This window comes from Oncorhynchus tshawytscha, unplaced genomic scaffold (assembly GCF_018296145.1).
Source record: "Oncorhynchus tshawytscha isolate Ot180627B unplaced genomic scaffold, Otsh_v2.0 Un_scaffold_4_pilon_pilon, whole genome shotgun sequence".
NCBI classification, from domain to species: domain Eukaryota; kingdom Metazoa; phylum Chordata; class Actinopteri; order Salmoniformes; family Salmonidae; genus Oncorhynchus; species Oncorhynchus tshawytscha.
In genome coordinates this window covers 2,273,916-2,298,266 of record NW_024609834.1, presented here as the reverse complement: position 1 = coordinate 2,298,266, position 24,351 = coordinate 2,273,916, and the positions used below count along the sequence as shown (strand labels likewise).

Below are 24,351 nucleotides of genomic sequence, written 5' to 3'. Positions count from 1 at the left end.
AACCCTGGCTAACTATTTGAATCAGCAACACAAAATTGGGTTTAATCATTTATTTACTAAATACCTAACTAATCACGCAGAATTACACATACACATAATTAAATCATAACTTGATTACAAATGACATCATAAAGGAAAACGTCTCTAGCGGGCGGAACAGATATGACAGCTTGATTCACAAAGGAAAAGGGCTGGGTTTGAGTGAAAGAGCGGGAACACTGAGGGACACAGGGAGAAGCTGTGCTATCGTAAATACAGTATCTGATGCATTCTAAATTACCGCCCATTTGGAAAAGGAAAATGTAATAAATATTTACTCTGAGCTGCGCTTCGGTAGCTTGGTGGTAGATGGAAGGCCGTGTTGCCAAACCGAATTGAACAACAATTCCATGTGAATCCATAACTCTGATGTGTAGACTTTCCACTGTAGAGTTTATGTCATCTTATCATTGATGAGAATGTCTCAGATGACAACCGAACTGACATCATATTCATTAAATACCACCGCATATGTTCAATTGTTCGGATTACCAGAATATAGTTCATCCCCCCCCCCCCACCTACTGATTTTCCCAGAATCTCTATGTTAACCAAGGGTTTTGCAAATGTAACCAAATGTAACCTAGAGAGAGGAAAAAGGGGGGAAGAGGTATTTATGACTGTCATAAACCTACCCCCCAGGCCAACGTCATGACAGTGGCATATCTGTTTTATTTACTGGTCAATGGAGTCTGTATAGTCCTTTTATTTGAAGAGCTAGATGAGGACTCAGAGTGAATTCATGCATTATGAACTGGCCATTAATTGCCTTCGAGATGAACTAGAGATGAAGACAAACAGCCGTAAAAGCCTGAATGTTTCATGACTTCTAAGGTTTCCTCTCCTCCTCTCCTCCTCTTCTGTGTCCTCTCATCCTCCCTACTTCCCTATCCTCTCTCTCTTCTCTCAAACTGTCCTCTTCCTTAGTGCTGTCAGGCTTCTCTAGCCTTCATTTCAATCGCATTGTCCATCTATGCTCTAGGATCCTCTCATCTCGTCTAGGTGTCCTCCCCTCTCCTCTCCATCTGTATGTCCATATCTATCCTCTCATTTCATCTATTGCCACAAGCCCTCTTTAAACACCTCCAATATAAGGAGGTCTTAAAAGCCCCCCCTCCAAAGAAAACACCCAGTGAAATTTCCCAGGGCATAGAAAAGTGATGTGTGCTATTTTGCAGGACATGAACAGCAAAATTATATTAGGAGTTTAATCAGCCATGCAAATGTTTACACAATTAAATGCAAATCAGGCACACATTTGAGCTGAAGGACATTGTCTGCCTAAAGTCACATTCTATTCAGCAAGTAGTATCCTTGGGGTAAGATGAATGTTCACTATTATCAGTATTGCTTAAATATTTTAGATTGTCTAAAGAAAGAATGGGTAGGGGAGGGGGACTTGATTGCAGCATGTCTAAAAGTGATATGGCCTGCATTTGACCAAGACTGCAGGACAAGCCCTGTCTTACAATTGCCTCTGCTAACATTAGCCCTAACTATAGGCCTTCTCATGAGTCATTCCACATCCCTTATTTGAGGTGATTTGGTCAACTGTGAAACGCATATCTAGAAACAATTGTTCTTTGATTGCGATTGGAAACCTTGAACACTCAACTTCATTTTTATCCAAAAATAAATGCACAAATACAAAATATACACTTATTTTTGGCAGTTTTTTCCTTCGTTTTTATTTGTAACAGCTTTGAGACAACGTATGTTTTACAATGTAAAACACCTCAGTGGGAATCTGTGTTAAAACAGCGCACAATAAGCACATCTTTTGTATTTATACAATTATTTGGGGGTGATATGAAAGTTACGTTTCTGGGGTTTCGAAAACAATATTATATGCAGTGATCAGGGCCAGCCCTAGCCTTTTGTGGGCCCTGAGCAACATTTTATTAGGGGGGCCCCTCACCGCCCAGTCAAAGGTTTAGTGGCCCCAACTTAATGGTGGAGAATCATTTTTCCTGCAATTCTACATATTTTGCCATTGGGCGTAGATTTTCTTTTGCAGTTTTAAAGCAAGGTTGCTGCAATTCTACACATTTTGTCATGACTTATTCCATGTTAATATGCTGTGAGTGAGCCCTCTATGTGGGCCCTTGGAAGTCAGGAACCCTGGGCAAGTGCTCTGCGTGTCCGGATGGTAATTTGACCATGATAACTACAAGTTTAGATAGCTGGCTAGACTAACTTACCAATCAAAAAAATATATACAGTGGGGAGAACAAGTATTTGATACACTGCCGATTTTGCAGGTTTTCCTACTTACAAAGCATGTAGAGGTCTGTAATTTTTATCATAGGTACACTTCAACTGTGAGAGATGGAATCTAAAACAAAAATCCAGAAAATCACATTGTATGATTTTTAAGTAATTAATTAGCATTTTATTGCATGACATAAGTATTTGATCACCTACCAACCAGTAAGAATTCCATCTCTCACAGACCTGTTAGTTTTACATTAAGAATCCCTCCTGTTCTCCACTCATTACCTGTATTAACTGCACCTGTTTGAACTTGTTACCTGTATAAAAGACACCTGTCCACACACTCAATCAAACAGACTCCAACCTCTCCACAATGGCCAAGACCAGAGAGCTGTGTAAGGACATCAGGGGTAAAATTGTAGACCTGCACAAGGCTGGGATGGGTTACAGTTTTTGTTTTAGATTCCTTCTCTCACAGTTGAAGTGTACCTATGATAAAAAATTACAGACCTCTACATGCTTTGTAAGTAGGAAAACCTGCAAAATCGGCAGTGTATCAAATACTTGTTCTCCCCACTGTATATGTAACATGTTTACATAACATAACAAGAGAAACAGTTCTGATGCACAACCACGTTTAAATAGCACCTTGTGTATTCTAGTATTCTAACTCTCAACAGTAAGTTAAGACAAACATATTTGTTTTTTAAATTGGGTTTGGGGGCCTGTTAGCGACCACGGGACCCAAAGCAGTCGCTTATGTCGCTTAGTGGCTAGATAGAGGATTTAAAAGCCTGTTTTATCATGGGCAGTGCCATTGGGGACTTTCACAATTTTGAAGTAGTAAACTGGGTGGGACTTCCAATGGGTTAAGGAAGGCTCAAATAATTAAATCTGGGTCATGAGGAGGGATCAGCCAATGAACTATGCTCGTGAGCAAACATTCAATAACTGCAGGTGTCATTAAATCACCAACCTTGGCTTTATACCTGTTCAGAAACACACTCCTGGTGGCAGTATGCCTCCTTTCAGTTTGTTTACCAATCACAGAAGTAGTAGAAGAAGAACACTTTTTTTTTTTTAGAAGGCCTCATTGATGCTGCCTGTGCACTCACTGATGCCATAATGGGACATATACTAAGAAGAGTCCTTTATCATTCTCATGTAAGAGTCTAATATTCCATATTGACTATGGATGACGTCACGCGATGAAACATCAGTAGCCATTCATTTCAATGGAGGGAAAGAGATGAGACGCTGAGTGGGCAGGGGAGCGTTAGGCGATGCGAGTAAGGTTAAGAGAGAGTGAACAGGGCGGGACTGAAGTTGGGGAAAGCTGAGCTTTATGCAAATGCTCAGCTATATCGTGGCACAATTGACCAATCGAAGCTCACCATAGCTTCCAGACCCTACTGAATTGGCTGTTGATACCTAGCACTTCGTACAATGCTGTCAGCTTGCTAGCACCCACATGATGGGTGAAACTAGCGGGACCAGGCAAAGTATTGCTGTGTAGTTAATCATGGCTGTAGGGTCGGCCCTGGCGATGATTATTTACAGTTGGACTGAGGGTCGGGACAGCTGTACACATTGACCCCACTGTGGTCAATTGTACAAATGAGAACATGTGGTTGTATGGCCTTGGGTTCTCCAGAGCTACCTTAACTACAGCAGAGCAACCATACAGACGTCATGAAGCCAGTCCGCTTACAAGTCAAGGTGCAGACACAAGCAATAAAATACATCAATAGAGATGAATTATTGATTTCATATTTATTCAGTTAAAGGGAGAATATAAGTTATATTTTGTGTTCAGCAAACCACTGTGTTTGTTCAAGGGCAGACACGTCAAGTCTCTATCTGTGTCTCATTGTGGCCAAACCACTGTGTTTGTTCAAGGGCAGACACGTCAAGTCTCTATCTGTGTCTCATTGTGGCCAAACCACTGTGTTTGTTCAAGGGCAGACATGTCAAGTTTCTATCTGTGTCTCATTGCCAAACCATTGAACAGCTAGCTGCCGATGACAGTATGTAGGCCGATGTCAGAAAACTCTAAATACAAAACCAATATTTTCTAAGTTTGTACTCTTACGTAGTCATTCAATTGGTTTTGGCGCCAAGCATTTGTTTGTTGCTCTGCTAGGTTAATTTGTCTTACCAGGCCTTTTGTTAATTTAAATGTAATCACTAACAAGTGCACATGTTTTGGGGTAATGAGATCGCGAGAGATTGTGTTTAGAAGAGGTGACATTTTGGGAATTTATTTCTGTCTTGCTTGCGGGTAAGTGAATCAAACAGAGCTGCGTTCAGAATTGTTCCAAAGCGCCAATTATCACATGGTTTGTGTGATGCTAGGCCTTGTCTCTAACCCTAGGGGATGGTGTATTGTGTCACAGGCAGATGGAAAGATAGGGCTCTACCTGTGCAGAGCACATGCCCCTTTGCCCTTTGCCCTTCCAGTCTCCAAAGTGTCCTTTTGTGTGGCTTTTGGGTGATGGTATAATTAGTCAAATTAATAATAAAAAAATCGGGGTCATTTTGTTCGGAACCGACTGCCTGCATGTCATCATCAAGTTTGCCACACCCCACCCCACCATTGGTTCCACCTGTTGATCTGCCCTGGAGCCTACAGAGCTCGTGTGCGCCCAGGTATCCAAACATATATGGTATCTGGAAAACATGCGAGAGATATGATTTATGAAAGTATTTCATTTATATTTTGAGCACATGCACCCTGAAAGGTCTACACGGCCCTGTACCTCGCTATATGTCATGCTTTAAGCATGATTTAAACACTGTAGTTGAGAAGTGTGTATTTGTGATAATTGTGTAACTAACTTCATTACCAATAAATGCAATGTGCATTAATGCCTATATTGATGACCATGTAATTGATGAGTGCAAAATGGTATCTTCCAAGTTAAGGCCTTGATGAAAATGTATAGCCTTAACTCGGCCAGTCAGGCGACAGGTTGCTACATTGTTGCTGTCAGGCTTTATTAAAGAATGGGTATAAATCTTGGCTCAGACTTCATTTACTTATTATTTGATGATTAGCTAGTTTATGTTTCTGTCGGTTCATTGTCCTGTTTATTGTTTTGTAAAAGTCTTTGTTCATGTTAACATATGTTTGCTGCTGCTTATTTTCCTGCCTGATGACTTACATACAATTCTTCCGTTGCTCTGTCATTCGCTATATACAGTGCCTTCAGAAAGTATTCAGACCCCTTGACTTTTTCCACATTTTGTTAGGTTATAGCCTTATTCTAAAATGTATTAAATAGTTGTTTTCCACATCCATTTACACATAATATCCCCATTCAGAGACTTGTCCCGAAGCCACTCCTGCATTGTCTTGGCTGTGTGCTTAGCGTCGTTGTTCAGTTGGAAGGTGAACCTTTGCCCCAGTATGAGGTCCTGAGAGCTCTGGTGCAGGTTTTCATAAAGGGTCTCTCTGTACTTTGCTCTGTTCATCTTTCCCCCGATTCTGACTAGTCTCCCAGTCCCTGCTGCTGAAACACATCCCCACATCATGATGCTGCTACCACCATGCTTCACCGTAGGGATGGTGCCAGGTTTCCTCCAGATGTGGCGATTGGTATTCAGGCATTCAATCTTGGTTTTATCAGACCAGAGAATCTTGTTTTTTATGGTCTGAGAGTCTTTCGGTGCCTTTTGGCAAACTCCAAGTGGCTGTCATGGGCCTTTTACTGAGGAGTGGCTTCTGTCTGGCCACTCTACCATAAAGACCTAATTGGTGGAGTGCTGCAGAGATGGTTGTCCTTCTGGAAGGTTCTCCCATCTCCACAGAGGAACTCTAGAGCTCTGTCAGAGTGACCATCAGGGTTTTTTTCACCTCCCTGACCAATGCGCTTCTCCTCCAACAATTACTTCGACCTCATGGCTTGGTTTTGCTCTGACATTCACTATCAAATGTGGGACCTTATATAGATGGGTGTGTGCCTTTCCAAATCATATCAAATCAATTGAATTTACCACAGGTGGACTCCAATCAAGTTGTAGAAACCTCTCAAGGATGATCAAATGGACAGGATGCACCTGAGCTCAATTTCAAGTCATAGCAAAGGGTCTGAATACTTTTGTAAATAAATGTCAAAAAATCTGTTTTTGCTTTGTCGTTATGGGGTATTGTGTGTAACTTGATGAGAAAAATAAATCATTCAAACCATTTTAGAATAAGGCTGTAACGTAACAAAATGTTCAAAAAGTCAAGGGGTCTGAATACTTTCTGAATGCACTGTACGTTAGTCTGAGACTGCCGTCATTAAAGTCGTTTGTGGTGACGAGGGGAGTTGTATAAAACAAAGTAATCAGTGATTAGATCGTCTCTAACCAATCAGCATATCAAAGCCAATGCAGCTTTACTCATGTGTGTTCTGGCTCTGGCCCAACCCACAGATTTCTGGACAAATCAGACTGTCCCAAATGTGTTCGCATTCAGTGAGGGTCAGGGAGGTACTCAGATCCAGACTCAATGTGGAGAAGAAACTAACGCCTGTAGGTGTGGCGTAGAGTTTTGTGGGAGAAAGGAGTCTGGGTAGCCAGGCAATATTTTCCCATCCTCACTGTTATAAAAGTTCTCATACTGGATAGTGCAGTGTGACCACGCTTTGAAAAACAATCTAGTGGTTTCAACTTAATAAATCAAATCAAATGTGATTTGTCACACGCGCCGAATAGAATGCGTACTTACAAGCCCTTAACCAACAATGCACTTTTAAGAAAAAATACCTACAAAAATAAGAAATAAAAGGAACAAATAATTAAAGAGCAGCAGTAAAATAACAATAGCAAGGCTCTATACAGGGGGTACTGGAACAGAGTCAATGTGCGGGGGCACATTGAGGTAATCGAGGTAATCAAGTAACTGATTCCACAGCCTTTTCTTTCTTTACTCAACTCTTTAGTCAAAGTGTCACCTGAACGTGACATTTTTAGTTGGACCAAACTTAGCTCCAACATGAGAAAAACTTAGGCTAAAATTCTGTCAACTTAAAATGATATGTTTGCTCAATTTGTCTCATATGTTAATTCAACTAGAAATTATTATTTTTGCATCTTACCTAAAAAAGGCTGTGGAACTAGTTACACACACAGTGCTTTTAACATACAATGTTTAAAACGTACATATTTGACATGCATTGACATACGTACATGATTACATTGTGCATGTTCCTCAATACGGTAATTAGTATTCAACATCTCTTCACCTGGGATTTGAACTCACATAGTAAAATGAATATAGTCAAATATGTACATATGTACACTCCTGTATTATGTCCAGTCCTGTGTTCTCAGGACCTATCCAGTGTACAAGTAGGTTTCCTACCAAACATCTATACAAACATCAAATAGACTCTGGAGTTGCTCTGAACTGATATCATTTTTTCCTAATTGTCCATTTTCATCTGATCCAGCGAGATGCTCTTGTGGTCTCTTTCTGTTCCTGCACATTATCCTCCCCTGGCTAAAGATCACAGCATCTGCTCCAGTGTGCAGTGCTGAGTGTGTTGTGCTCTGGGCTGTGACAAAGATTGTATTTCTGCACCAAGGGGACCAAAGGGGTTGTATTTCTGTGTTGCACAATAGGATCAATACGCTAGCCATCTAACTTTTATAAACTTTCAATAGAGACTCTCCACAAAGGCTGATTTTTCATCAGGGTCCATCAGGGTCCATGAAACTGGACTTTAATTCCCAGATGAATGTTGAATAAAAGGTTGGATAATAATATTTGAATTTGGGACATTTAGAGAATCTAGATAATCAGAAATATAAAGTGGTTAAAGCTGGCTAATTCATTGATGCTGCTTTGTGACATAGCCCCAATACTGTTCAGAGACTGTGTGTACACAGCACACACTCCTGCACTCAATGAGGAAGTGGGCATTTCCTGGTAGTGTTTACATAACTCCAACTAGATGTTGCCCTTAGGAACTGATGTAGGATCTAGGTCAGCTTACACTCTTTGAATTGTAACCTTTGAGGAAAGGGGAAAATACAAACACTGGCCTAAGATCAGTGTTAGGGGCTAGTTTATCCAACTGTGTTTACATGGTGCTGTAGGGCTGCTGTCAAACACACAGAGCATATTTGGTGATGCTAACAAAAATGTATGTGAACAATCAGGTTTGAAACTATGTTGTATATTTGCCATATGACTGTGTTAGCATGCTAGCTAAAGTCTGGGCGTTTGCTAATGCAAATCTGCAGGTCTCAAACAAGGGTGATCATTATGCGAGCGTTGCTCACCCAATCCAGTTTCCTTTTTCTCCTAATGCATTGAAATGGGACAGCTCTATGTTTGTATTTTGCATTGCTTTAGAAAGAAACCTAATTCTGCTCTTCTGCAATGAGAACATCCCTACCCCAGACATTGGCAATGATGAATAAAAGTAATTCCCCAGCATAGGCTGCTCCAGAACGACTCAGCATCAGGATGTTGTTTAACCCCAATTCTGGAACACTACTCGTGGCAGCCATTTTTCATTTGTCCTTTAATAATTTGTCTCACTCTCACTCTTTCTGTCTTTCTCTGTCTATCTCTTGCTATTTCTCCCTAACTATTTGTCATTGTCTCTATTGCTTACTCTCTCTGTCTCTCTTTCTCTTTTCCTCACTATCTCTCTTGTTTTTCTACCCTCACTAACTCACACTCTTCCCCTCTCTCTCTAGAAGGCTTTATTTATTCATATGCAGTGCTCCCTGCTCCTCTCTCCTGGCTACCTGCCACATCACTATGCTTTAACCCTGTTAGAGCTCAAACACATTACCCCGTGTCAGGGCCGTCCCTAGACATTAGCAACTGCTTAGGGCCCCGTGGCCGCTAGGCAAGCCCCCAACCCCCCAAAATACATCCTTTTTTAGGAACTCAGTCTGGGTCTCAACTTACCGTTGAGAATTAGAATAGTAGAATACACAAGATGCAATTTCAAAATGTGGGTGTGCATCAGAAGTTTTTCTCTTATTATGTCAGTCACTGACAGTCACTCAATTAGTCTACCCAGCTGTCTAAACTTGTAGTAATCAGGGTCAGGGGCCCTGACCTCCAGGGGGCCCCCTTTGATTTTGTTAGTCACTCTCACTCAGATATGGCATACGTCTTGGAAAAATCTAAAATTAGCTATAAAACTGCTAAATCTTCTCTCCGCCCCATGGAAAAATGTGTAGAATTGCAGCAAACTTGATTTTAACTTGCTTTTAATGCTTAAGCATGGTAGCAATTGAAAGGGAACAGTTTGGAGATTATGGGAATATTATTAGACCAGTTGAGGACACAACAGTTCACCTGACACAAGACCGACTCCAAACATTACACTGTTGATTACACTGTGCATTTTACATTTACTGTACACATTTGTCACATATGTATGATAACGAAATGTGAAAATACTCTGAATACAGTCAGTAACATGCTAAGAATATGAAAAATGAAAAATGTGGGGTAGGTGCAACGTAAGACAACGAAAGTGATAAGGGTTTGAGTAAGAGGAAACTGGTGTCTCCAAGCAGCCACACATCTCTCCAAAGTGTTAACAGTTCCTAAGTAATTTCAATGCACTTGATGACTCAAAGAAGAGTCTCCAACTATAAGGTTATCTTTTGAGGTCTCCTAGCTGTGCCGTTGAGGAACTAGAGCAAGCACACTTGTAGTTGTTTTGTTTGGAACACAGCCCTGCATCCCCGCCAACACACAATTACTGTTGTTTACGCAATCCAAAAACGGTCCATTATAAATCACAATCTGGGTCAGGTGGGCATCATTTGAAAGCGTCTTCTATTGCCAACATGACTAGCTAAGTTATAAAATATGATCTTGCAATGTTAGGTTTTCACAAGGAACTTTAGAGAAAGATTGTAATGTTGGTGTGTATAGAAAGGAGTTATGCGTGCTTTGCTTGTTTTTTCTTCACAATAGGCTCATTCTGTTCGGAACACCCAGGGTATGACGCTACGTCATCTTGTAATTGTACATCAAACATAGTGATTATAAACGTTTGACATGAGTTTTATGACTGTATATGACATGAGTTTAATGATGACAAAATGTGGAGTGCACATTTGGCTTGCTTGTATGACATTAAAGTGGTATTTACTTTCATCTTCAATGTCTGATCTTTCAAAATACGGTACTCTTAATTTACAGCACTTCCCTCACTCAGATAATTACTGGGAGGGATGTGGGAAACTTCTTGTCACAAATGTGTGCATGTTCAGAACAGCTGTCAGTCAAAACCCATACAGCGCTGTGAACCACAGAGTCTGAGCTCTGACTTCATTTATAGCATATTACTGTGCAGACCAATGCGTTTCAATTTAGGCGCTTATCAGTGCCCAAATCTGCCATGTTCAACCTGTCTATGGGTGTGAGTGTAAAGGGTTAAACTGCATCATTATCTCTACGCCCCATGGAAAAAAAATAGAATTGCAGGAAACAAATTCTAAAATGTTTGTTTTCTCTCTGCCGTCAAGAGGGGGTCCAATAAAATATGTTGTACTCGAGGTGAGGGGCCCCCAAAAGGCTAGGGCCAGCCCTGTCCCCTGCATCAGAACTGAGGTATCAGGGATGGTATGGTGCATACCCCCTGCCGCTCTGTCTTGGTTGAAGAGCCTGGACAGAGATGGCCGCCTCGCTTCGCGTTCCTAGGAAACTATGCAGTTTTTTGTTTTTTTACGTGTTATTTCTTACACTAGTGCCCCAGGTCATCTTAGGTTTCATTACATACAGCCGAGAAGAACTACTGAATATAAGATCAGCGTCAACTCACCATCAGTACGACCAAGAGTATGTTTTTCGCGACGCGGATCCTGTGTTCTGCCTTACAACCAGAACAATGGAGTGGATTACATGCAGCGACCCAAAAAAACGACTCAGAAAAAGAGGGAAACGAAGCGGTCTTCTGGTCAGACTCCGGAGACGGGCACACCGTGCACCACTCCCTAGCATTCTTCTTGCCAATGTCCAGTCTCTTGACAACAAGGTTGATGAAATCCGAGCAAGGGTAGCATTCCAGAGGGACATCAGAGACTGTAACGTTCTCTGCTTCACGGAAACATGGCTAACTGGAGAGACGCTATCCGAAGCGGTGCAGCCAGCGGGTTTCTCCACGCATCGCGCCGACAGAAACAAACATCTTTCTGGTAAGAAGAGGGGCGGGGGCGTATGCCTCATGGCCAACGTGACATGGTGTGATGAAGAAAACATACAGGAACTCAAATCCTTCTGTTCACCTGATTTAGGCCGCATTATCTACCAAGAGAATTCTCTTCGATTATAATCACAGCCGTATATATCCACCCCCAAGCAGACACATCGATGGCTCTGAACGAACTTTATTTAACTCTCTGCAAACTGGAAACGATTTATCCGGAGGCTGCATTCATTGTAGCTGGGGATTTTAACAAGGCTAATCTGAAAACAAGACTCCCTAAATTTTATCAGCATATCGATTGCGCAACCAGGGGTGGAAAGACCCTGGATCATTGTTACTCTAACTTCCGCGACGCATATAAGGCCCTGCCCTGCCCCCCTTTCGGAAAAGCTGACCACGACTCCATTTTGTTGATCCCTGCCTACAGACAGAAACTAAAACAAGAAGCTCCCGCGCTGAGGTCTGTCCAATGCTGGTCCGACCAAGCTGATTCCACACTCCAAGACTGCTTCCATCACGTGGACTGGGAGATGTTTCGTATTGCGTCAGACAACAACATTGACGAATACGCTGATTCGGTGTGCGAGTTCATTAGAACGTGCGTTGAAGATGTCGTTCCCATAGCAACGATTAAAACATTCCCTAACCAGAAACCGTGGATTGATGGCAGCATTCGCGTGAAACTGAAAGCGAGAACCACTGCTTTTAATCAGGGCAAGGTGTCTGGTAACATGACTGAATACAAACAGTGCAGCTATTCCCTCCGCAAGGCTATCAAACAAGCTAAGCGCCAGTACAGAGACAAAGTAGAATCTCAATTCAACGGCTCAGACACAAGAGGCATGTGGCAGGGTCTACAGTCAATCACGGACTACAGGAAGAAACCCAGCCCAGTCACGGACCAGGATGTCTTGCTCCCAGGCAGACTAAATAACTTTTTTGCCCGCTTTGAGGACAATACAGTGCCACTGACACGGCCTGCAACGATAACATGCGGTCTCTCCTTCACTGCAGCCGAAGTGAGTAAGACATTTAAACGTGTTAACCCTCGCAAGGCTGCAGGCCCAGACGGCATCCCCAGCCGCGCCCTCAGAGCATGCGCAGACCAGCTGGCCGGTGTGTTTACGGACATATTCAATCATTCCCTATACCAGTCTGCTGTTCCCACATGCTTCAAGAGGGCCACCATTGTTCCTGTTCCCAAGAAAGCTAAGGTAACTGAGCTAAACGACTACCGCCCCGTAGCACTCACATCCGTCATCATGAAGTGCTTTGAGAGACTAGTCAAGGACCATATCACCTCCACCCTACCTGACACCCTAGACCCACTCCAATTTGCTTACCGCCCAAATAGGTCCACAGACGATGCAATCTCAACCACACTGCACACTGCCCTAACCCATCTGGACAAGAGGAATACCTATGTGAGAATGCTGTTCATCGACTACAGCTCGGCATTCAACACCATAGTACCCTCCAAGCTCGTCATCAAGCTCGAGACCCTGGGTCCCGACCCCGCCCTGTGCAACTGGGTACTGGACTTCCTGACGGGCCGCCCCCAGGTGGTGAGGGTAGGCAACAACATCTCCTCCCCGCTGATCCTCAACACTGGGGCCCCACAAGGGTGCGTTCTGAGCCCTCTCCTGTACTCCCTGTTCACCCACGACTGCGTGGCCACGCACGCCTCCAACTCAATCATCAAGTTTGCAGGACGACACAACAGTGGTAGGCTTGATTACCAACAACGACGAGACGGCCTACAGGGAGGAGGTGAGGGCCCTCAGAGTGTGGTGTCAGGAAAATAACCTCACACTCAACGTCAACAAAACTAAGGAGATGATTGTGGACTTCAGGAAACAGCAGAGGGAACACCCCCATCCACATCGATGGAACAGTAGTGGAGAGGGTAGCAAGTTTTAAGTTCCTCGGCATACACATCACAGACAAACTGAATTGGTCCACTCACACAGACAGCATCGTGAGGAAGGCGCAGCAGCGCCTCTTCAACCTCAGGAGGCTGAAGAAATTCGGCTTGTCACCAAAAGCACTCACAAACTTCTACAGATGCACAATCGAGAGCATCCTGGCGGGCTGTATCACCGCCTGGTATGGCAACTGCACCGCCCTCAACCGTAAGGCTCTCCAGAGGGTAGTGAGGTCTGCACAACGCATCACTGGGGGCAAACTACCTGCCCTCCAGGACACCTACACCACCCGATGCTACAGGAAGGCCATAAAGATCATCAAGGACATCAACCACCCGAGCCACTGCCTGTTCACCCCGCTGTCATCCAGAAGGCGAGGTCAGTACAGGTGCATCAAAGCTGGGACCGAGAGACTGAAAAACAGCTTCTATCTCAAGGCCATCAGACTGTTAAACAGCCACCACTAACATTGAGTGGCTACTGCCAACACACTGTCAATGACACTGACTCTACTCCAGCCACTTTAATAATGGGAATTGATGGGAAATTATGTAAATATGTCACTAGCCACTTTAAACAATGCTACCTTATATAATGTTACTTACCCTACATTATTCATCTCATATGCATACGTAGATACTGTACTCTATATCATCGACTGCATCCTTATGTAATACATGTACCACTAGCCACTTTAACTATGCCACTTGGTTTACATACTCATCTCATATGTATATACTGTACTCGATATCATCTACTGTATCTTGCCTATGCTGCTCTGTACCATCACTCATTCATATATCCTTATGTATATATTCTTTATCCCCTTACACTGTGTATAAGACAGTAGTTTTTTAGAATTGTTAGTTAGATTACTTGTTCGTTATTACTGCATTGTCGGAACTAGAAGCACAAGCATTTCGCTACACTCGCATTAACATCTGCTAACCATGTGTATGTGACAAATAAAATTTGATTTGATTTGATTTGATTTGGAACAGGATGTAATAAAAGTAGAGGGGACATTACATTCTCCTAGTCCGTGTGATTGGAGGTCAATTTTGGGATTCTGCCCAATCATCTTCTGGCCTATAGGGTTGATAGGATATCATACACTGTTCATTGTTGATGCCTTCTCTCACACACACACACACACACACACACACACACACACACACACACACACACACACACACACACACACACACACACACACACACACACACACACACATCTCAATAAGCCTTCCAAACCCTCTCAAGGTTCTATGCTGTGTACCTTTCTCAAACACCTCAGGTACTGTGTCACAGGATAACAGCTGTGCCATTACACAGTTGAGTCTCTGAGTGACTTCAGATTATTCTGAGATATGTACAGTTGAAGTCAGAGGTTTACATACACCTTAGCCAAATACATTTAAACTCAGTTTTTCACAACCCTAGTAAAAGTAAAAATCCCTGTCTTAGGTCAGTTAGGATCACCACTTTATTTTAAGAACGTGAAATGTCAGAATGTGTCACATTTCATCACATTCCCAGTGGATCAGAAGTTTACATACACTCAAATAGTACTTGGTAGCATTGCTTTTAAAATGTTTAACTTGGGTCAAACTTTTCGGGTAGCCTTCCACAAGCTTCCCACAATAAATTGAGTGAATTTTGGCCCATTCCTCCTGACAGAGCTGGTGTAACTGAGTCAGGTTTGTAGGCCTCCTAGCTCACACATGCTTTTTCACTTCTGCCCACAAGTTTTCTATAGGATGATGTCAATAGTTTGTGATGGCCACTCCAATACCTTGACTTTGTTGTCCTTAAGTCCTTTTCCACAACTTTAGAAGTATGCTTGGGGTCATTGTCCATTTGGAAGACTCATTTGCGACCAAACTTTAACTCCCTGATTGATGTCTTGAGATGTTGCTTCAATATATTCATATATTCACATCCTTTTCCTGCCTCATGATGCCATCTATTTTGTGAAGTGCACCAACCCCTCCTGCAGCAAAGCACCTACACAACATGATGCTGCCACCCCCAATGACATAATTTTCTGGAATTTTCCAAGCTGTTTAAAGGCACAGTCAATTTAGTGTATGTATACTTCTGACCCACTGGAATTGTGATACAGTGAAATAATCTGTCTGCAAACAATTGTTGGAAAAATCACTTGTGTCATGCACAAAGTAGATGTCTTAACCGACTTGGCAAAACTATAGCTTGTTAACAATACATTTGTGGAGTTGTTGAAAAATGAGTTTTAATGACTCCAACCTAAGTGTATGTAAACATCTGAATTCAACTGTATAATGTGCCATATGTTTACTGCTCTGGGCAAGTGTTCTGCACACATCAGTTGTTTATGAAAGGCATCAACAACAATATATGATAGTTCTGATAAATGTGTTGCGTAGAGGTGACACCATCTTGCTGATGCAATGGAACAACAGTGGACTTAAGAAACTGCCTGACATTGTTGATAAAAGACACAAATCAAACAATTACCTGAGTGAAGTCTGTTGGGAGGACAGATAGTTTGAGAAAGACAATGTCTTAAATATCGCCAAATAATGAGTAATCACTCCCAAATGATACAAGGACAAATATGTCTGTGAGGACTCTGTGGCTCAAACACAAAATACTATTGGTTTATAATGGCTTCAAGGGCTGGAAAAGACAGGCTGAACCTTGATGTGTAAACTACAGGGGGATTCACTGAGATAGATAGTTTTTTTTAGCAGATTTGTTGATAGTATGAACACCTCAGAGGCAAAAGGCATAGTTAAAACCTGTCTAAGAAGCACGCCACATAAGCACCCTGACTTGAAAGGCATACAGACATTACAGATTTTCTAGAATAGATGAAGTCCAAAATGGGGTTTTAAAATCTAAATAGACTATGGAAAATGACCATTGCTGTGGGATTCACACGGGTTGTTTTTTTGTATTAGACAAACACTGGCATGCATGACATTTATAAGTGATCACAAACCACACACACACCCACTACTTTCCTGCTGGCTTTGTCTGGTGACATATAGAAGGTAGGACACCGAGGCTTACATTCACTGCTGTATATCCAAAGTAGAGTAGAGTCTTTTCAGTTCTGTCCCTTCCTCCTTTTTGCTCTCTGTGACAAATGATTTGGGAGTAAGGTATGAGGTGAAAGTGCAAACAGAGAGCTGACATCATGTGTTCAAAAGGGCACACCTCCCGTTGTGCCTGATATTTGTGTTGTCATTCTAACAGTGAAGGGCATAAACCCTTTGTCACGGTCTGTAAATAGCCATGGCTAAACATGGGCGTTTGCCAAAGCAGCAGGAACATGTTACTTATGGTCAACAGGTACGATGGGTTATTATGCAGTCATACGGCATTGTAGCACTTACCAGGAGCACTTATACGTTATAACCCCACTATATCTTAGTAGTACTGTACATGACAGGTCTACAGCAGTTTTGTAGATGGGAGATGTTTGTGTCTATCAAACCAATAACGTATATAGTGGTTTCACAACTAGAAATACAGAGAATTCAACTTTTTAAGGGACGTAATTTCTTATTTTTCTCTCACCCTCTCTCAGTTTTGCACATAACACTATTACACATAACACTATGCCTAGTCATGCCAAATACAATGAAATGCAGAGCCGCTGGAAGTATATGATAGACTTGGTGTTGGTGCACCTCCGGCTAAACAGTCCAAACAGTTTGGTTTTCAGCAAATGGAAAAGGGATCTCATACAGCAAACTGGAATCTACTCAGACTACACCTCCTCCTCTGTCATTTCCTCATTCCCTTACTGCCAGAGATGTCCCTGATTTTAAAGGCAAAACGTGTCTGAGGTCAATGTTTTAACATACCAGTAACATCCCTACAAATCATTCTCACAAATGTTCAGCACTTGTTTCATACTCCAAGAGAGGGTTTGTTACAGTTAGAAATGGTGTCAACCTCTGACAACATTGAGGAAACTCCAGGGTTTATTTTGCCTGTCATTAAATGGCCAGGGAAAACCCATGATTCAGAACGAGGCTGTATGAACTGCAGTAGGAGAGAGAGACACAGACAGGGGACAGTAAGTGGGGTCACAGGAAGTTCCACAAGCCCTAATTTCACGTCAACCGTGCTGCTGTGTTGGCTTAGAGGCCATTTGTTGGGGGTGGGGTTGAAGGGTGTGGTTTGTGGTTAGCCACACACACACACACACACACACACACACACACACACACACACACACACACACACACACACACACACACACACACACACACACACACACACACACACACACACACACACACACACACACATATACACACACACACACACACACACACACACACACATACACACACACAGCCTTACTTAGAGAGAAACCAAGTATCTCTAAATATCTGGTGAGTAGGGGCTAAATGTGTGTTGAGCGTTTAGTAAGAGTTTAATGTGAAAGCAAACCACAGCCAAGTAAATGGGTATCACAGGACACCAAGTATGTAAGGAGTATCTAAAGGGCCCTCGGATTACAATCAATATAGAGCAATAATATCAAAATGATCTATCTATTTCCGTCATCCACTTTCCACTAAACTGTAAACTGTCAATAATTGTCCGATGTGACATACACAACTGTTGAAAGTACCATACTGTTGCTTATCACTGTCTTCAGTCATCTTTGCATTGCATTGTGGCTATTGCCCATTTATCAAGTCAAGGCTGGGCAAGCCTGGATGTGGAATGCACTAGGTTCTGCAGGATTATGTTTAAAAATATATTTAAAAAATGTGAGTCCACACTATGTCAGTATTGAAAAAGCAGTGATAATCGTATTCTTAATTAAATTAATAACCAGTTGAGTTTAGGCACCAACTAAAACAGGAAGGTATTCAGAGGAGCAGGCCGATGTTATTCTGCATTTAATTTACACCTGGTGAGTAAATGTAACCCATTCACTATTGGAAAAGTAGGCCTGTCTCAGCCTGTCTCCCTGTCTCTTTAGGGTAAATAAATGTTAACAACTATGTTATTACATGGAGAACATTCATTACAGTGAGTGTCAGGGTCATCGTGTCATTTTAACATTGAATGTGAAAAATAGGAGTAAAATGGAAGAGGGCAATATGTCTACTATAATGAGCAATGACAGTTCTCTAATCAAATGTACTACATCGCATTACTCACAATAATATATGTGCTAGGTGAAATTGATTATAAAACCAATTAGTTCTTCAAATGATCGTCTCAATTCAACTGGACAGACAGGAAAGGAAAGCAAATTGGACTCATCATTTGGTGTCCCTCAACAGTAGACGTCTATTCATCAGCCATTTGGTTCATGGAGATTGGGCTACCTCTACAGCGCAGACAGCACAGGGGACTGGAGCGCATTTCACACATGATTACGTTCATACGTTGACTAATTTCAGTCATCCACTCGGCACTGAATAAACAGCACCGCCCCAATCTCCCCTTGGTTGTTTGTTTTAAGTGAAGAGCGATCCATCGCAGAGCGCCGGGCTCGATTGACACTGTCTGATGATCTGCTACTGCGGCTGGCTCAGAATAACAAGGCTGCTCGCTAATACCCGTCTATCAGGGCTTTCGCCAAAACACCGAGCGAATAGGATCCAAAAAAGCCAACAAGGCAAGCAAGAACGCCGCGCCGCCGAAGTCCGCACCACATGATGGCTTCGGGAGACCTTTACGAGGTACTGTGAAACCATGTCTAAAAGAAATACTCAGTAATATTGACGAATACTGGAATTAGGAAGTAAGGGGAGGTCCTCGTTAATGGAGAAAAAACGAAGTCCTAAACCATTTGACAGGCGAAACTAACCAACCCTCTCGAGAAGATGAGGCTCGTCTTTTTTTCGATGTGCCTCGGCGACTTTTGTATGGGGTGAATTGTATAGAGTTGTGAGTGTTCGAGTTCGCGATAGGATCATAAAATATAAACTCCCTATCGGTCGCGCTTGTTGAAAGTCACGATAAAGTGACAGGAGCACTAAACGGACACGTTAAATTGCTCCAGACGGGTGATGGTTAGGAAGGTGCGCATGCCAGAGGATAGGCAATGTACTATTAGCCTAGCAAACATTTAGTGGAGGTGACAACAATGTAGTGGAGAAGCTTCGATGGAGTTATTGTGGCTTAACTAGATGATGCATTGTCGTACCAAAATGTGCGCCTCAACAATTCCGGGGCGCAAAGTTTGCCAAATGTTGAGTGATGGATGGATGGATGGAATAGCCTAGAAGGTCTCGATGATTACGCGCACATCCCACTGGGCACACACGTCAGTTCAACGTCTAGTTTTGATTTAGGCCTACATTTAGTTAAGTTTTCAACTAAAGTGAAATCAATGACATGGTGCCTTTTTTTGTTGGATTTGGGTTAAAAGTTGTGCTAAAAAAAGATGCCCTCGAGTTGATGACTTTTTGCAAATCCAATCAGTTTTCCACGTTGATTCAACCTCATCACATTGCTTTTTGGGGAGTTGAAATGATGTGGAAACATCGTTGATTCAACCAGTTTTGGCCCAATGGGATGGCATGACTTTTATGGTGATGGATTGGATTTATTGCTGCCAACAACTTGGTCAGTCTTCCATGCTAGTCTTGTGCTTATTGTAGGCCTTTTGTTGACAATGTAGCTGACTCCAACTCTTTTTTATTGGAGGAGTGATGTCATGCGACCATGTTTCACTTTCTTTTCATGGTGGCCTATACCAGTTGCACTACAAGGTCATAAACTAGTTGGATTGTCTGGTCATCACCAGATAGGTAAATAAGTTGCCTTGTACTTGACCTATTGTGTGGCATGTCACCATCAACTGTTGACCAGGTTGACATTAGTGCTTGTTCTCTGCTGTGAGCTATTTCCTGCGGTTTGTTGCCATAACTAAAATATGTGCTCTCCTCATTGTTTCACATTGTTTCACTATTGCTTTGAGAAATGGTTTGGTCATTTAAATGTCTTCTGAAATGAACCCCGTCTACCTGTGTTTGTTAGGCTGTAGTGATTGATTAGAATTATTTTTCATTACATTTGAGTCATTTAGCAGACACTCTTATCCAGGGGGACTTACAGGAGTGAGTAAATACATTTTCATGCTGGACCACTTGGGAATTGAACCCACAACCCTGGCGTAGCAACCGCCATGCTCTACCACCTGAGCCATTAGTAATAATACAGTTTTTTTTGTCATTAGGCATGACATTGTCATAAGGCCTACATTTCCTGTGTTTGCTGACGTAGTTGGAAATGTGCCGATCCACTTTCCACCAAATACTCCTCTTCAGGTGTTTGAATCCATATTCAGTCATTTTAATCGTTGCACCGTGAAAGGTTGACCTTAAAAAATATATTTAGTAATGACAAATGCATTTAATTGATGGGAGGTCTGTTGCTCTATATAACCTAACAAGCCCAGGTCACATTTCATATGGCATATGAATTGGCTACAGCGTAAATGCACTTTCTGACGGTCAAAACGATCACTTATTGAAATTGACAGTTAGCACATGTTCTTTCTGGACATGCCTTCTTTGCACATAGATCTGTGTATTCCAGTAAGCGAGGTGAACTGGTTCAATCACATGTGGTAATACAAGTATGAGAGGAAGACTTCACTATCAATAGTGTCCCTCTTTATGACTCATGAATTGTATTCAGGAAATGTAGGCCTGTAAGTGTGTTACACGTGAAGGTGTATTTAGGCTACCTAGCAAACTGTAGGACTATGATACACTTAGTTTAGAAGAATTAAGAAGCTATGATTTGCAGAAGAGGAATTTGAACTATAGTTTTTACTTTCCAATTAGGAACTACAACATCTAGGCCTATACACCCAGTTAAATGCCATGCAAGTTGAATCAAAATTATCTGAATCAAATTTGAAACATTGAACAGCTCAGAATTATTGATATTTCAAGATCATGTCTCAACTTAATTTCATAAAGATTTCAGAGGAATATCTTTGAAATATGATAGGCCTATGATTGTACAATTATGCTACTTTCTTATGCACCATCACTCAAACATTAATCTCTCTTTGCATCTCTCTTTCTCTGCTCCCCCCCACACACACACACACTTTCTTTCTCTCTCACTCACTCATTCACACACACTCATTTTATGTTCTCCCTCTCCTTATCTCATATTGATTGAGATGGTCTGGTCTATTCAAGTGACTACCTACACTAGATGCTCCAATGTCTCAGAACACCTGCAGTTCTGCTAAATCCTCTGTTGTGTGACTGAGCAGCAGTAATCCTATGGATTAGCAATGGATAGGCTATATTTAGGAATTTGTGTTATGTTTTCAAGAAATGCATGATATGATTTAGTGAAATATGAATATTCTGTTATAGAAATAAATCACATTTGTACGCCTCCAGAAAATGTCATGAAAGTGGTCATGGAGTGAGCTAAATTAGAACCTTTTGATTAGTCAACAAGTGATTTAAGTATTGCTCAAGTTCAAATCAAATTTTATTGGTCACATACACATGGTTAGCAGATGTTAATGCGAATGTAGCGAAATGCTTGTGCTTCTAATTCCGACAGTGCAGTAATATCTAAGTATTCTAACAATTCCCTAATACACACACATCTAACAAGTAATCTAACAATTGCCATCAACTACCTAATACACACAAATCTAAAGGGGTGAATGAGAATATGTACATATAAGTATATGGATGAGCGATGGCCGGGCGGCACAGGCAAGTAGATGATATAAGATACAGTATATACATGTGATGTAAGATATGTAAACATGATTAAAGTGGCATTATTTAAAGTGACTAGTGATCCATTTATTAAAGTGTCCAGTGATTGGGTCTCAGTCTAGGCAGCAGCATCTCTAAGTTAGTGATTGCTGTTTAGCAGTCTGATGGCCTTGAGATAGAAGCTGTTTCTCAATCTCTCGGTCCCATCTTTGATACACCTGTACTGACCTCTTCTTCTGGATGGTAGCGGGGTGAACAGGCAGTGGCTCGGGTTGTTGTTGTCCTTGATGATCTTTTTGGCCTTCCTATGACATGGGGTGCTGTAGGTGTCATGGAGGGCAGGTAGTTTGCCCCCAGTGATACTTTGTGCAGACCGCACCACCCTCCACCCTTTATCAGCACAACACACCACCACAAGTTCTTGTTCAAAACAAAAGTAGTTGTAACTAGCCATTGGGAGCGGTGGAGAGAGACTGGAGGAAACGAGTTGACCTCGCAGGGGGAAACGTGGGCCATGAGGGCAATAAACTATGCATTGCATGGGAGATACACAGCACTTAATGGGTCGCCAAATACACTAAAGCTGTCTCAGAGACAGTATACTCACAATGTGTTCTTTGACCATTTCTTAAATTGAGATTTGGCTTCTTTCGTGAATTCTGTGTTCACTACCAACAAACAGAAATGTCCATTTTAATTTAGAAGGACTAAATGTGAACCCCTTTGACACCGTTTAAACTGCAGTACTCAGCCCTGGCTGACCTCTGTGTGTTCCTGCTATACCCAGGCTCTGGGTACTGTGAACTGGAGACTGAGGCTTTTGGCAGCTCAGGATAGGCATCTCCACCTCCACTGATTCCCTGCCAGCTCATAGTCATGTATTGTGTGTGTTGTTGAACCCCTCCAACCCACTCCCCTTGTGTGTTTTACTAACCTGAGGAAGGAGAGTGTTTTCCCCCTCCTCTCTCTCTCTCTCTCTCTCTCTCTCCGAAGTCGGCTTTGATCTGGTTAGTGTGACAGTGCACGGGGCGGTAAGCATCATAATCGTCTCTTCATGACAACCCTGCTGCTCGTCCATCTTAGGTTGTTAAGTCATACTAATGTGCACAGCACCTCGGGTGGCAGGAGCATTCGTCACTGCTGGAGCTCAACAGCTCCACATCCACACCTAAAGCCTTTAACATTCTCCTGATAGCCTAGTTGGAATGCAAAGGGAATTGAAGTTGTGTATGTTTCTTTTTTGTTTCTAGTGTTTATGTCCACTTGTCTGCAAATGTGCACGTAATCAGTGTTTCTTGGCTTGTGACTCCTATTGAATAGTTGGTGAACAGGCATACAGAAATAATCAATTTGGGAGTAAGAACCCAGCAGGGTGACATGTCAGGTCCGGCCACTAACAATGGCCCTTATGTCAGAGTGAGAAAGAGGATATTACGGTCTCATTACACCAGCCCAACTGTGTGTGTGTGTGTCTGTGTATGTGTATGTGCATGCATGGGTGTGTGTGTGTGCGCTACTGAGATTGAACGTCTGCCCCCTGCTGATTGTCCCCCTTGGGGGTGGTCATTGTCAGAAGGAGCAGACTGGCCAGGGCCACCATGGCGCTGTAAGAAGCAGCTGGCTCCAGGGAATGAGGTGAAGACTCTCCACAGCATAAGTCTCTTTAGTATATCTCCTCTCTCTGGTAATGAGCAAGCTGGACAAACACCATTCAGGCTCAATATGATACAGTGGGAAGTGTTCAGAACCCTTGACTTTTTCCACATTTTGTTACGTTACAGCCTTATTCTAAAATGGAATAAATAGAAAAAAATCCTCATCAATCGATACACAAATTCCCAGAATGACAAAGCGAATGACAGACATTTTTGCAAATGTATAAACATTTTTTTTTAAAGCATACCTTATTTACATAAGTATTCAGACCCTTTGCTATAAGACTCGAAATTGAGCTCAGGTACATCCTGTTTCCATTGATCATCCTTGAGATGTTTCTACAACTTGGAGTCCATCTGTGGTAAATTCAATTGATTGGACATGATTTGGAAAGGCACACACCTGTCTATATAAGGTCCCACAGTTGACAGTGCATGTCAGAGCAAAAACTCAGCCATGAGGTCGAAGAAATTGTCCGTAGAGCTCAGAGACAGAATTGTGTCCAGAGCTCCTGGAGATGGGAGAACCTTCCAGAAGGAAAACCATCTGTGCAGCTCTCCACCACTCCTCAGTAAAAGGCACATGACAGTCTGCTTGGAGTTTGCCAAAAGCCACCTAA

At 42.3% G+C, this 24,351-nt stretch overlaps 1 protein-coding gene across 1 annotated transcript in view; it reads left to right on the top strand.

Annotated features, from left to right (window-relative positions):
• Positions 1-18,732: 18,732 nt before the first annotated feature.
• LOC112249262 (chromodomain Y-like protein 2) overlaps positions 18,733-24,351 on the top strand; it is a 48,140-nt gene continuing 42,521 nt past the window's right edge. The window contains exon 1 of the mRNA XM_042319621.1: positions 18,733-19,052. Coding sequence (XP_042175555.1) covers positions 19,026-19,052 — 27 coding nt within the window. The 5' untranslated portion in view covers positions 18,733-19,025. The remainder of the gene's footprint in view (positions 19,053-24,351) is intronic.